Source organism: Tribolium madens, unplaced genomic scaffold (assembly GCF_015345945.1).
Source record: "Tribolium madens isolate multiple individuals breed KSU strain unplaced genomic scaffold, Tmad_KSU_1.1 Scaffold_19;HRSCAF=116;Tcas5.2_LG9, whole genome shotgun sequence".
Lineage (NCBI taxonomy): Eukaryota > Metazoa > Arthropoda > Insecta > Coleoptera > Tenebrionidae > Tribolium > Tribolium madens.
Genome location: NW_025400983.1, coordinates 4,593,153 through 4,606,837, shown reverse-complemented (window position 1 = coordinate 4,606,837; position 13,685 = coordinate 4,593,153). Strand labels below are relative to the sequence as shown.

The 13,685-nt window shown below is 31.7% G+C and overlaps 1 protein-coding gene across 1 annotated transcript in view; it reads right to left on the bottom strand.

Annotated features, from left to right (window-relative positions):
- Positions 1 to 6,775: 6,775 nt before the first annotated feature.
- The window catches only part of LOC123011750, a 32,728-nt gene continuing 25,818 nt past the window's right edge, over positions 6,776 to 13,685 (bottom strand). Inside the window, exons 7-8 of the mRNA XM_044409368.1 lie at positions 11,381 to 11,660; positions 6,776 to 8,053 (exon numbers count right to left, since the gene is read on the bottom strand). Coding sequence (XP_044265303.1) covers positions 6,902 to 8,053; positions 11,381 to 11,660 — 1,432 coding nt within the window. The 3' untranslated portion in view covers positions 6,776 to 6,901. The remainder of the gene's footprint in view (positions 8,054 to 11,380; positions 11,661 to 13,685) is intronic.

The following is a 13,685-nucleotide window of genomic DNA, read 5'->3' as shown; positions in this document are numbered from 1 at the left end:
AAAAGTACATTAATTTGTAGAGGGACTTTTATCAACATGTCCTATACCTATCTCTTACAGTTTTTGAAATAATCACGAAAAACATGTTATAATTTTTATTTTTATAGTTAATCACATTGGCTTTGAAAAAATACAATAAAGATATACCATAATTAATGCAAATGTTCGATATGTTTACCATTTTTAAACAGTCCAAAACTCGATGGTGAACTGATTTGAGTAGCTTCCATTAGTTTATTTGGTTGAAGATTATTAAATGCCGCCTCAATCCTTGCCTCAATTCTTCATAATTCCGGATGGGTGTTGTGTAGACTAATAAATCTTTAGTTCGTCTTGATCATTTTCCAAAGCCTACGTGATTTACTATAAAAATAAAAAACAAAAACATGTTTTTCGTGATTATTTTAGAGACTGTAAGAGATGGGTATAGGACATGTTGATAAAAGTCCTTCTAGAAATCGATGTACTTTCGCTTGCCGTTGAGAAAATGGGGTCATTTTATTTGAAAAAACTGAGTTATAGCTGTTTGTTAAATATCATTTTCAAAAAATCATATAAGCTTTGCTATTTGACAGTTGACAATTTTGAAAATTTTAGGAAACTTTTCGGACGTTTGGTTATCGAATGCAAAAAAAATTATTGACTTATCGCAAACGGTTCAAGAGCTGTGATGTTTTTAATAAACCTCTGCAAATGAAAATTTTGAGCAAAAAATTGACATATGTCAAAAACTATGACAGATAAGTTCTAATAACTAGATACATTTTACTCAGTTTGGAGAGGAGAATTCAAAAATGCAATCAAAATAAGTGGTTACCATTTAAAATTTCAAAGTTGGCGCCAATTTCTCGTAGTTCCGGAATTTCAGCCATTTTTAAAATAATTTAATTGAACTTAGACTGGTCGATTTGAAATGTGTACCAAATTTTAAATTTCAATCTGCATTAGAAGTTAAAAAGTTTCTAATATAGGCCCTAAAAGAATCACCTTGTATATAAGAAATAATTATTTGACCTTTAATAGGAAATGCATAATTTAAATTTTTTGTGTAACCTGTCAAAACCTATTAAAAAATATATGTTATACGATTTATTCTAAACAATAATTATAATAAAGATGGTTTAAAAAAAATTCTATGTATTGCTATACATTCTGTACAAAAAGTACCGGGAAAATTTAAATAAAATAGTACTACGTTATTATTGATCAATTTTTATTTGATTTCCTTCAAATTAAACTCCATCTGAAGCGACACACATATGCCAAAGTTTGACTCAATTATCGAAAAACTTCTTATACACAGCGAAAGTTATGGCTTTTAGTTATTTCTGTGAATTTTGTATTATGTCTTATATGGACTCAAAACGCCTTTCTCGCGGGGCAATTCAAGTTTAAGAAATAGGAAAACGTTACATAGGGCCATGACATTTGTTGAGTTTTTAGCCAAAAATTTGTGCAAGATTGTCGCTGATGTCATGGTGCAAAATCCCAGAGTTGCCTTTACATAAATAATTTTTAGAAACATTTTACAACGGCTAAATAATATTACTTTTAAACCTAAGTGACGATTTACAGTCATCATTTGTTTGATTTTCTTTACATTTTCCTCTGTCTTTGCTGTTGACGATCGTCCAGAACGAGGAAAGTCGGTGACCTCTTTCTGGCCCAATTGAAATGTTTTGTACCACTCATATGCTTGTGTTTTTGACATTTATGAGTCCCCAAAAGCTTTTTGCGACATTTTCAAACATTCACTACACCAATTTTCGTTGGCAACACGAAATTTCAAACAAATTCTCTGATCGGTAGTGACAAAATTCGCAAGTCTGACGTAACCACAAGTTATGATCGTGGGCGTCGTTTGAAAGGGGCCCTCCCTGGAAGTTAGCCTAAGACATTTTTTCGGAATAAGTTTTATTCCGTTAGCGGTAAACTATTTTTTTTCCAATTTTGTTGTGATATGTCATTTTAGTTGTCAAATGTGTTTATTTTATCACTAGTTATAAAATATGACATTATTTTATCACTAGTGTTAAAAAGTGTGACGTAAACAAACACTATTTTCATAGCAACGCTATGACCTAGTATGATTTTGGAAAATTATTGAAATCACAGATTTTAAATTCGAATCTGATGCCTATGCTTTTACAACCAAATTGTATAAAACACGATTCAAAATGGCTGTTTTTTGCACACGTCTAGTAAAAAACACGCTCATTTTGCAACTTCTTTTTTTTAACATTTTTTTTTGGTAACATTTTTTAACTTTTTTATTATAGACGATCTTGGTTGAGAAAAACGAAAGTAAAGTTAAAACTTTTATTTCTTTAATTTTTTTATTTCTATTGATTATGTTTTTTTTTTTAGAATGTATTTGAAAGAGTTTTTATTTTATGTTTTGATTTCCAAGTCTTACATTTTTATTAGTATTTATTAGTTCATATTATTAACTGATTTGTGTTATTTTATGCTTAACTTTTACAATTTTTATATTTTTTTGTTTTTATGTTTTTTTAACTTCTACACTTTTATTTGCTTTAGAGATCCCTGTCTTATGGTTGTATTTATAATTTCCGTTAGAAAATATATGGATTTTATGTTCCTATTTTGTATAACATGTTTATGTGTTTGTAATAAAATATGTATTTTTAAACTGCGATGAGGTTGCCCCTTTCTAAAAAAAATGTAACGACGCCCATGGTTATGGTAAAACAATTTATAGCGGTAAAATTTGGCTTGGTAATAGAGTATGGTTGTGCCAATATGCCAGACAAAAATTATTAAGATATCTTCTACGTGAACTCTTTAAATCGAAAATTTTCGATACTTTGTTTACAGAGTAGTATATTTTTTGTATGTAGGTTGTACGTAAAAATCGATATTTTTCAAGATTAGATGAAGATTTTTGCTCAATTTTGTTGCAACTTTTAAAAACAGTCGTCAAAATTATTTTTTATTAAAAAATATCGGTAATTTTCTTTGTCAATGTTAACTCTTGGAACACCACACTCCAGTCGTGTGTCAAGCCCGCTTTGTCGCTTCCATTTCTTGTATCTCCTCGTCCGTTCCGCTCGACCAAGCCGAAAATTTTTTCCCTCTTTTCCATCACCATGCGCAAAAACTGTTTGTTTTATGAATGAAATCACGTCTCATCAATATTCAATGGGTCCGCTACGCTTCCTCGCTCGCGTCACAAAAACGCCCATATCCTTGACCGGATACTCCTATACCAACCCTCCAGCGCCAATTAAAACCTTTGAACAAACAAGCCGGCCAGGAAACCACCCCAAACTGGACACCGGCCGACAATAGCGAGGGTGTAAGTAATCCTACCCTTTCGCACCTCCGGTCAGCGGCCCTTTTGAGGGATGATACCGATAATCCCCCCTTTTCACCGACGCAACCCACCCTTGAACGACGATTTTTTTGGGATAAAATTTGAGATTTTTCGCGGCCTTGAGAGAGGGGTTGCTGGCCACCTGCCAGAGAAAGAATTTGTGACTTTGGGGGTAATAATAGACATCGTAGTAAATTGTAAAGTCTATTATTCCATTGCAAGTGCAAGAGGGGTGGGCGAAGGTACTCGATCTATGAATGGGGTTCGGAGAGAGCGAAATACAACTGTATTGTTATTGATTTCTGAACGGTTCAGTTTACTTCTTGTTTAGGCAGGAAGTGGCTTATTATTGACTATTTAAAAATCTCGGCTGCTCTTTCTTCTTTTTTCGGGCAAAACTACCCGAAATAGCGAAATTTTCGACGGATCGTGGCGGCATTGTGTCTATTGTCAATGATGAGGTGTTCGAGGGAACTCTCTCAAGGATTTGTTTTTTTTGTGTATTGAATATACAAGGTTTGTCAGAAGTCGCGCTCCATATAAAAATTTCAAGAAAGATAAGATACCAGAAACATGGAAAAAATGTTTCAAAAATTGTATCAGTCAAAAAATTTCGACATTTATTTATTGGCATTTGACATTTTTATATATCTAGGTATTTAATGATATTGATGATTTTATATATGTTTTTTTTATAATTATTTCAGTAAAGGTACAAAAATTTTGGCAATAAAAGCCACAAATTTTTCCTCTTTTCTCTCCTCTAACTTGGAAAATTATTTTTCCAACAGAAATAAATAGAGTCAAAATGCAAAATTTATACTCTCATAACTTCCAAATTTTTGTAGATAGAATTTTTTTAACATTTTTTTATGATATCTTACTTTACATGGCAGTTTTCTCTAGGGCGCGATTTCTGACGCACCCTGTACAGGTACATTACACTTGGTAAAATTATGTGTTACTATAATAGTTACAAAATTACACCATATTTATCATTTTGTTTTTATCACTTTAATGTAAAATACTTTTTCCAAACTATTGACACTGCATTTCTACGGCAGTCAATAGTACGTTCTGGTATTAGTCTATTGAAAGTGATAAGAATGGTAATTTTTAAAGTCGAATGATTTTCTATGAGTTTCCAACACCTGCGCCTAAAATGTCAAATAGCTCAAAAGTTATATTTTTGTATTATAAACACGTCGGAGGAGATGGAAGGATAATTATGTGACAAATTATTCTCACTCGAATAAAATTCGAGTAAATTTTTGAAAATCAAGATTTGTATGTCAGTGGTCTAATTCAGTGGTCTAATATGTGTAACTTTGTAATTCAGATTATTCTGCCTAGTTTCCTTAGTCATTTTCCTATTTTCTATGCATTTTTTTTCAACAAAAACCGATATTTCTACCAAAACATCAAAAACAACATTAAGTTTGACTTTTTACCCTGATTTTTAACCCCTCACTTCTAACTCAGATTTTCCAAAGAACAATATTTTTCTAGAAAAATGAATCGATTTTCAAGTTTTAGTCGTTGAAGTTTGTTGAGTTTGAAAAACAGCCCATTGAGGTCTTTTCAAAGGCACAAAAAATTGAGAAAATGACCTGTTTTTAAGCCCATTTTATCTATTGAAACATAAATTTTTAATGGAAACTACCCTATTTTTTCACCCTTTTTTTTAAATGTGAGCCAGATTTTTATGCCAAAAATAATGAAAACTACCTTTTTTCATGATTTCTTAAAAAATGTGAGCCAGACGTAATATCTGAATCTGTGGTTTTTGTTGAAACAAATACATAGAAAATAGGAAAATGACTAAGGAAACTAGGCAGGGCTAAAATTGGTGGCGTTTTTTCCAAAGCACTGTTCGTAAAAACGCTTTTCCTTAATTTTGATCAGCATGCAAAATTTGATCATATCATGTGGTACATCGTTGTAATCAGGAACAAAAAGACTTTAGAAAAATACAGAAATCAAATATGGTGCTCATAAGAAAATCCAAAGTTGAGTGTCGTAACTCTGACATCAAGAGCGCCTTGGAAAATACGATGACAGATTTAGATTCCTTGTAAAAAAGTGCCTTAAGAATCTCCTAATTAAAAACGTCTAGGCTTTTGTTTTTGCTTAAAAAAATAAAAACGAAAATTACAAATTTTTGTAAGGAAAATTACAAATTATTGTTTTTTTCCAATAATTCAAAAACTAAAAATGACACATTAATTTTTTTTTTCAGAATATTGTTCAGCATAAAAATACGCAACTTTGCTCTAATTTAATCGACCTCGTATCTCTTATGATAACTGAGATCCCCGTGGTGGACCCCGAAAAGCGAACACCTTGTATACAGGGTGTGTCAGAACTTGCACCCCAGAGAAAAAATTCAAGTAAGATAAGATAAAATACATGGAAAAAATGTTGAAAAAATGTTATCTGTCAAAAAAATTTGTCATTTATTTTTTGACATTTGAATTTTTTTTATGTCTATTTAACGATACTGGTGATCTTGTATATGTTTTTTACAATTATTTAGTAAAAGTACAAATAACATTGAACAGAGTTACAATTTAGGATATAGCTTCCTTGTTTCCTCTTTTAACAGTCTATTGCAAAAAACATGGAAAATTATTTTTTCAACAGAAATAAATAGTTTTGTAAGTATCTTACCTTTTTCTCTGGGCCGCGAGTTCTGGCGCACTCTGTATAAAATATAAAAATGTATATAAAAGTTTGTAAAAATAAGCACAGAGGAAGAATAGCAGTCCTCTATGGTGCGGTGTAAAGCTACATCCAAATGTGCAAAAAGTGTGTTAAATTGTAATGTTTGTAGGTAAGCATACCTACTTGAAAATAATTTAAGAAGATGTAGTGGATTGGTTCTATGACTTTTGTATACAAATTTTTAAATTTAATTTAATTTTAAATATTTAACATTTATAGATTACTTAGTAGAAGATTTTATTAAATTTTTGGACCAGCCTGTATTTCTGAAAATTTATTTTTTAAATCACCAAATTTATTTCTTTATCAACGTATACTAATTATAAAACAGGATACAGAAAAACTTTTTTTAAGTTTATTATAATTAATGTTTTCGCAGAATAGAAACTAATAAAAATTTAAATAAGTAGTAAGTAGACTTCAGGTTACAGATTATGATTAATTTTCATTGGTGTGCTTTTTATTTTACCGCCCTAGCAACCAATTTTATTGGTAACTAGGGGAGGAACAAACATTGGCTTTAAAACGCGGGCCATTTTGCTTACTATGCTGTATTGTTGGTTACATAACAGCAAAAAAATAAAATATTTTGCTTTTTTAAATTTCAATATTATTCAAAAATGAAAAGAAATAATGTTTTTTTAAACACGTTTTGCGGATTTATTCAAGTCTCTAAAATAAGTTTTATGGACTCAATAATACAAGCACCTAAAATAGATTTCTGTCAGTTTTATTTTGGCAATTTACAATAAATAAAAACTTAAATAACTACTTGTTGCTTTGATAAAATAAAAACTTGTTTTTCTTAAACATCTATTATAAAATCGTCAATCATTTACACTAACACCAACTCCCACTCTCCACCCCATTCTCCAGCTTGTGTCCAAAACTCGCCCACTTCACCTCCTGACACCCATTCTGCATCCCAATCTCCCCCTTGTAATTCCTCTTCCGGGACTCACCCTTCCCGGGGGAACTCCCCGGCGTAGGCGTTTCCACCGATTGCAGACTCTGCGTTTTATGCAACGACAATCTCAAGGGTTTCTTCGGCGGCGTTGGCCGCGGTTTCACCTCATAATACCCGGAATATCCCGACAATTTCCGGTTCTCGATCGGTTCCGACGTATAATCAATCGATTTGGATTTGTGACTCGTGCAATCACTGTCAAAATCCAGGGATTTGACACTGCGAGCATCTTGGATTTTCTTGTGGACTTTTTTCTCGTCCAAGTCTTCGACGCTCTTCGAGTCGGGGTATTTGGGCCCGATGTGGATTTCGGAACGGAAATCGAGAACCGAAGTCGACTTCCGGGCATTGTAATGTTTGAGGATGTCCGAGTTGTATTTTTCGGAAGCGGTGAGGCATTTCTGGCGGTGTTTCTCATAGAGACTGTCTCGGGTTAACTCGTGGACGATTTTCGTCGCTTTTTTGTAACTCTGGTCCATGATATCCGACCCGAAGTCCTTCTCCGAGTTCGAATTCGAGTACTTGTAACCATTCTCACTATTCCGTTTATTGTATCGGGTCACGTGCTCAATCGCTGAATTCGTCTCCGAACTGTAATCCTTCTCTCGGTGATGGTGGTGGTGGTTGTGTTTCCGGTAGGTTATCTTATCATTCTGGTCCAAATTCTGGGTGCTCGCCGACGTCTGAAGCCCATGTCGCGACCGGTGTTTATGCCGATGGGTTTTATGACAGTGGTGGTCCGATTCTGGGGCCGGAATATGGGTGTTTGAAACATTCGAAAGACTGCTTTTCGACCGCACCGGAAGCGCAGAATGAGTGTCTTTCGACGTTTCCAGGCCCGGAATATTAGCCACAAGTGCCGTCACTTGACCCTTTTGAAACACCTGAAGCTCTTTCGAAGTTGGTTGAGTCGTTATGTTGATATTTGTGACGTTTTGGTTGGTTTTCACCGTCGAAATCACCGGAGTTTTTGCGAGAATCCGGACATCGGAGTCGGATTTTTTCCGACAAAGAAGCTCAGAAACCTGGAATTGAGATTATTGCATGACATGACTATACAGGCTGCGCCAGAACTCGCGCCCCAAAAAAAAATGCCATATATAAAGTAAGATATCAAGAATATGGAAAAAATGTTAAAAAAATTTTGCAGTTTGAAGCTATTTATTACTGTTGGAAAAATAATTTTCCAAGTTTTTTTGCTACAGGCTATTAGAAGAGGAAACGAGGAAGCTGTATCCTAAGTTGTAACTCTGTTTAATGTTATTTGTGGCTTTTATTGGCAAAATTTTTGTGCCTTTACTAAATAATTGTAAAAAACATATACAAGATCATCAGTATCATTAAATAGACATAAAAAAATGTCAATTGTCAAAAAATAAATGTCAAATTTTTTGACAGATAGAATTTTTTAAACATTTTTTCTGTGTTCCTGGTATCTTATCTTACTTGAATTTTTTCTCTGGGGCGCGAGTTCTGGCGCACCCTGTATACAGGATGTTCCGACTAAAATCCACATTAGAAGGATTGGGAGTTCTAACAGTGGTATTTATCTAAAATTTTGTTTATAGCCATAATCGGTTAGGTTCTGCTCAATGAAAATATTTTCAAGATGGCGGCACTTCCTGTTACACCGGAAGTAGATATTAACTTTGTTTTTTTTTAATAGAAAGTAATGTTTTTTATTGCATTTTTGGATTACACAAATGATTTTGAGAATGTTTTCATTACCTTTCCCTATACCTAAGTATAACCGTTTTCGAAATATTTAGACCTTTTTAAAAAATTTTGGATTTGGATCTTCCTATTCAAAAATCGATAACTCTACGATTTTTTATTATGTTGAAACCGTATTTAGGTATACGAAAGAAAAAGGTTAGATTTTTTTTTGGTGTATTCATAATTGGAAAAATAATTAACAAACCGCAAAATGTAAAGTTACGTTTAGGAAACCTCAAACACCCTTAACTGAATTTTTTTTTAAATAAAACACTCCAATTTTTTCAAATTTAGATTAAATAAATTTAATTTTTATTTACAAAAACAATAACACAATTGTGAAACAAAACTCGGCGTTTTTTCAATGAGAAAAATTTCCATAGCAAACTACAATACGAAAACTACCATGGATGAATTTCTTCCATTGTAAAAAAAAGTTAAAATAACTTGGAAATCATTGAATTTAGGTATAGGGAATGTAGATGCAGATCGATGCAAAATTATTGAAAAAATTCAGTTACGGRTATTTAAAATTTCCCAAACGTAATCTTAAATTTTGGAGGTTTGTTAATTATTTTTCCAATTACATATACAGTGTTTTTCTTTTGATTTTCCTCGTTTTTCAAATGTATTTCAGTATTTCTCAAAACTATTTCTCACTTATCGCTTTGACATTAATATATCAAATGAAATAGTTTTGAGTAATAGTGAAATWTATTTGACAAAAGAGGAAAACCAAAAGAAAAACACTGTAAATAGATGAAAGCAAAGATCTAACATTTCTTTTTCATATGCCCAAATACGATTTGAAAATAATTAAAAATGGTAGAGTTATCGATTTTTGGAGAGAAAAACGCAAATTAAAAACATTTAAAAAAAGTCCAAACATAAAAAAAAATATGTTTTTTATTACGTTTCTAGATTACTCAAGTGAGTTTTTATTAGCTTTCCCTATACCTAAGTATAACCGTTTTCGAAATATTTAGACCTTTTTAAAATTTTTTGGATTTGGATTTTCCTATTCAAAAATCGATAAATCTACCATTGTTTATTATGTTGAAACCGTATTTGGATATACGAGAGAAAAAGGATAGATCTTTCCTTGGGTGTATTTATAATTAGAAAAATAATTAACAAACCGTCAAAATGTACGGTTACTTTTATGAAACTTCAAATACTCTTCACTCAATTTTTCTAAATAAAAAACTCCAATTTTTTCTTCACTAAATGGAGGAGAATTTAGTTCTGCTTCAATCTGTATTAATATTCCCTATACCTATGTTTGATAGTTTTCAAGTTATAGTAACTTCTTTTGATATTGTGAGAAATTCATTAGCCATAGCTACTTTAGAATAGGTTGTCATAGAAATAAGAAAAAAATTGAATGTCAAAGTTATTTAAATTTAGATTAAATAAATTTAATTTGTATTTATGAAAAGAATAACACAATTGTGAAAAAAAACTTGACATTTTTTCAGTAAGAAATATTTCTATGGCAAGCTATGAAAACTATCATGGATAGTAATGAATTTCCTCCATTGTAAAGGAAAAATCAAAATAACTTTTAAATCATTAAATTTGGGTATAGGGAATGTTGATACAGATCGATGCAGATTTTTTTTTATTTAATGAAGCCTTACATTTGAAAAAATTCAGTTACGGGTATTTGAGGTTTCCCAAACATTACCTTAAAGTTTGGAGGTTTGTTAATTATTTTTCCAATTATAAATACACGAAAGAAAAGATCTAATCTTTCGTTTTCATATGCGCAAATACGATTTCAAAATAATTAAAAATGGTATAGAGTTATAGATTTTTAGAGAGGAAAACGCAAATTAAAAAAAAACAAAAAAGTCTAAATAGTTCAAAAACGGTTAAGTTTAGGTATAGGGAAGTCTAATAAAAACTCTCTCAAAATCACTTGAATAATCCAAAAACGTAATAAGAAACATAACTTTCTATTTAAAATAACGAAGTTGTAACCGGAAGTGCATCTTCAAAATATTTTCATTGAGCAACACCTAACCGATTATAGCTATAGTCAAAATTTTAGATAAATATCACTCTTAGAACTCCTAATACTTCTAATGTGGGGTTTAGCCGGAACAGCCTTGAATACAGGGTGTCCCAAGTTTTAGGGCCGGCGCAAAAATAAATATTTCCATTTGATTGAAAAAATTTTGCTAGTGCAAACGATAGAGGATTTATAGAATTCAATTTGATGCTTTAATATTGTTCAATTTTTTTAATAAAAAAAAAAAAATAAATTTTGGCCTGATCACCAATTATCCCAGACCCCCCCATAAGTTATTCCAAGTTTTAGATTTTCAATATCCAAATGTTAATTATTCAAAACCTATCAACTTTATCATTATTCTATTTTCACAAATACCACATAAAAAAATCAAAAAATTTTATCTTGTAGAAAATATTCCAGTTAATTGGAATTTTTTTTCTCCAAATTTAATTTTTAAGGTCTCACTGCCATACCTTAAAATTTTGTGCAATATCCAAACATCAAATAAAAGTGTATTCAATCCTCTATCGTTTTATCAAAATTCTTTTTTAATCAATTAGAAATATTAATTTTTGCCCCCCTGAAACTTGTAAACCCTGTACAGAGTGTTTCACATTACTTGTTCTTCCAAATAGGAGATTCGATGTGTGAGTCTGATGTTATCCGAGATGAGGTTTTCTTTTGTTTTCTGTGCCTCATCGGCTCGTTCTCGCACCGCCTCCAGTTCGCACCGCAGCGAGGCCACTTCCTTGCTGGTGGTGCCCACGCTGGGGGTGGTACCGTTTTGGGCCAATTTCCGCAAAATGACGATTTGGGCTGGGTCCGGTGCTGCCGCAAGCAGTCTACTGAGATCATCGCGATTCTTCGTCAAGACGATTTTCCCGTTGACTTCGACCAATCTGCAAGATTTGTATAATACACACCTACTCTCCACACTACGTTACACACGTGATATATGACTCAAGTAATACGTAGTAATTTATTCCTTGTGTAATTTGTCGTTGCAGAAAACGCAGAAATAATTAGATTTTGATTGATTCCGAGCAGTTTTGGTAACTGTATTTTTTAAATAGCGTGCAAGTCGGAGATAGAAACAAGTGCGGCCGGATATACGGGTGGAAGGTTACGAGTGTTGACTTCGGTTCCCATTGTCGGAGTTTCCGGTCGCTTATCTGACGCTTTCCAACCGCAAAATTACACAAGAGTTGGACTTGACATTATTTTTTAAAACACAAACAAAATCGAGACAAAACTCACCAAAAATTTCAATAGTAATAATTCACGATAAAAACTGGTTTTGTGGAGCAGAAATTGTTTCACACTTTTTCAGATAAGAATTTGATGTGTTTTTTTGGGTTTTTGGCATTTTTACGATCGGTGCAATTTCGGTACTACTTTCTAAATTTAACGTTATGCAAAACCCAATTAAAATGTCTGAATTTGTTCCTAGACAATGAGCAAATTATTTTAAAGTATCAGTTACGAAGAGTGGTTTTATGAAGGATACGCTCCGGATTAGTACTTAATGGTCGTACTGCGGGAAGAATAAGTCCTGCTGTGACAGAATAATGGAGTAATGATTTATGGCAGATTTTTATTTTTATGCTTTTTGCTCTTAGTAGTACCAAAGCTTGGTACAACTTTTTGTTTTTATTATTGTCAAGATTTTGCAAAGTTGTAACAATGCGATATTATTTTAAAATAGTCAAAATTGCTAATTGCTAAACTAGTGTTAGTTTTTACTGAGTATTAACTAAATTATGATCAAGTTTCTAAAAGAAAACAAAGAAAATAACATCACTTATTTAAAAAAAAATATTTGTCTCCCACCATTAATACCCAACATTCTCACAATTTTTAAAACATTTGTTTAAATAAATAGGATAGTTTTTATTTTTATTGCAATTTTATAGTGAACAAAATTTATTTCACACAACTGTAGTTAATGTGGGTACTATAATAGTATCACACAGTATTTGAAATAGTACCTAGTGGTGAAATAGAAGAAATAGAAGTTGTTCTATAACAATCTTCTCCTTTTGGTACTAAGAATGTTTGAATAGTACCTTTTACTAGTACCACCACAACGCACAAAATGTTGTTTTCATTTTAGCCTTATCTTAATAATAATTATTCATATAATCTTTTATGTTACTTATTAAAAATTCTACAAATAAAACTTTTCAAAAAAATAATAAAAGCTATAACTATGTAAAAGAATGGGTGTTAGTAACAACCACCAGCTTACAAAAGATGTAGGGTGATTCAAAAATGTCGGACTAACTCTCGAAAATGAATTCAGATTTTTGTTTCAAGCTGTCAACTTTTATCATCATTTTTTATCATGTAGGCCTCTAATCTTTGAATTTCGTGAAAAAAGGCCCAAACAATTTTTAGTCATGGGAACTTTTAACCCAAAAGATGGTCCGATACTTTTGAATCACCCTGTATAAAGATACACAGGCTGTTCTGTTTTTATTACAAATTTAAACAGGAGATAGAATATTCAATTTTAAAACAAATGTTTCCTATGAACATGTATCGAAAATATGTATCCAATATTTTCGAAACCATTTTAGATAAAGTTACAAAAATTTGATACAGATGATAACCTTTATACACCTAAACGAATTCAAAGATAAAATGTTGAAATTTTTTATCAGAGGCTTTCTAAATTGGGTGGGTTTAGGGTAAAAAATACTCCAACTATTTTGTCTGTAGTTTCTTGCCACTTTCAGCAACAAAATTCTAAATTTCAAAGTTTTTCATAAAAAAGGTCTTTTGCGTTTTTCCAATACAACTACCAATTTGAGTGAAATCAGTTTCAAAATTTATGTTACAGAGCATAAAAAACATAAAAATCGAAATATGTTTATAGGAAACTTTTGTCTTAAAATTGAATATTCTACCATCTACAGATTTGT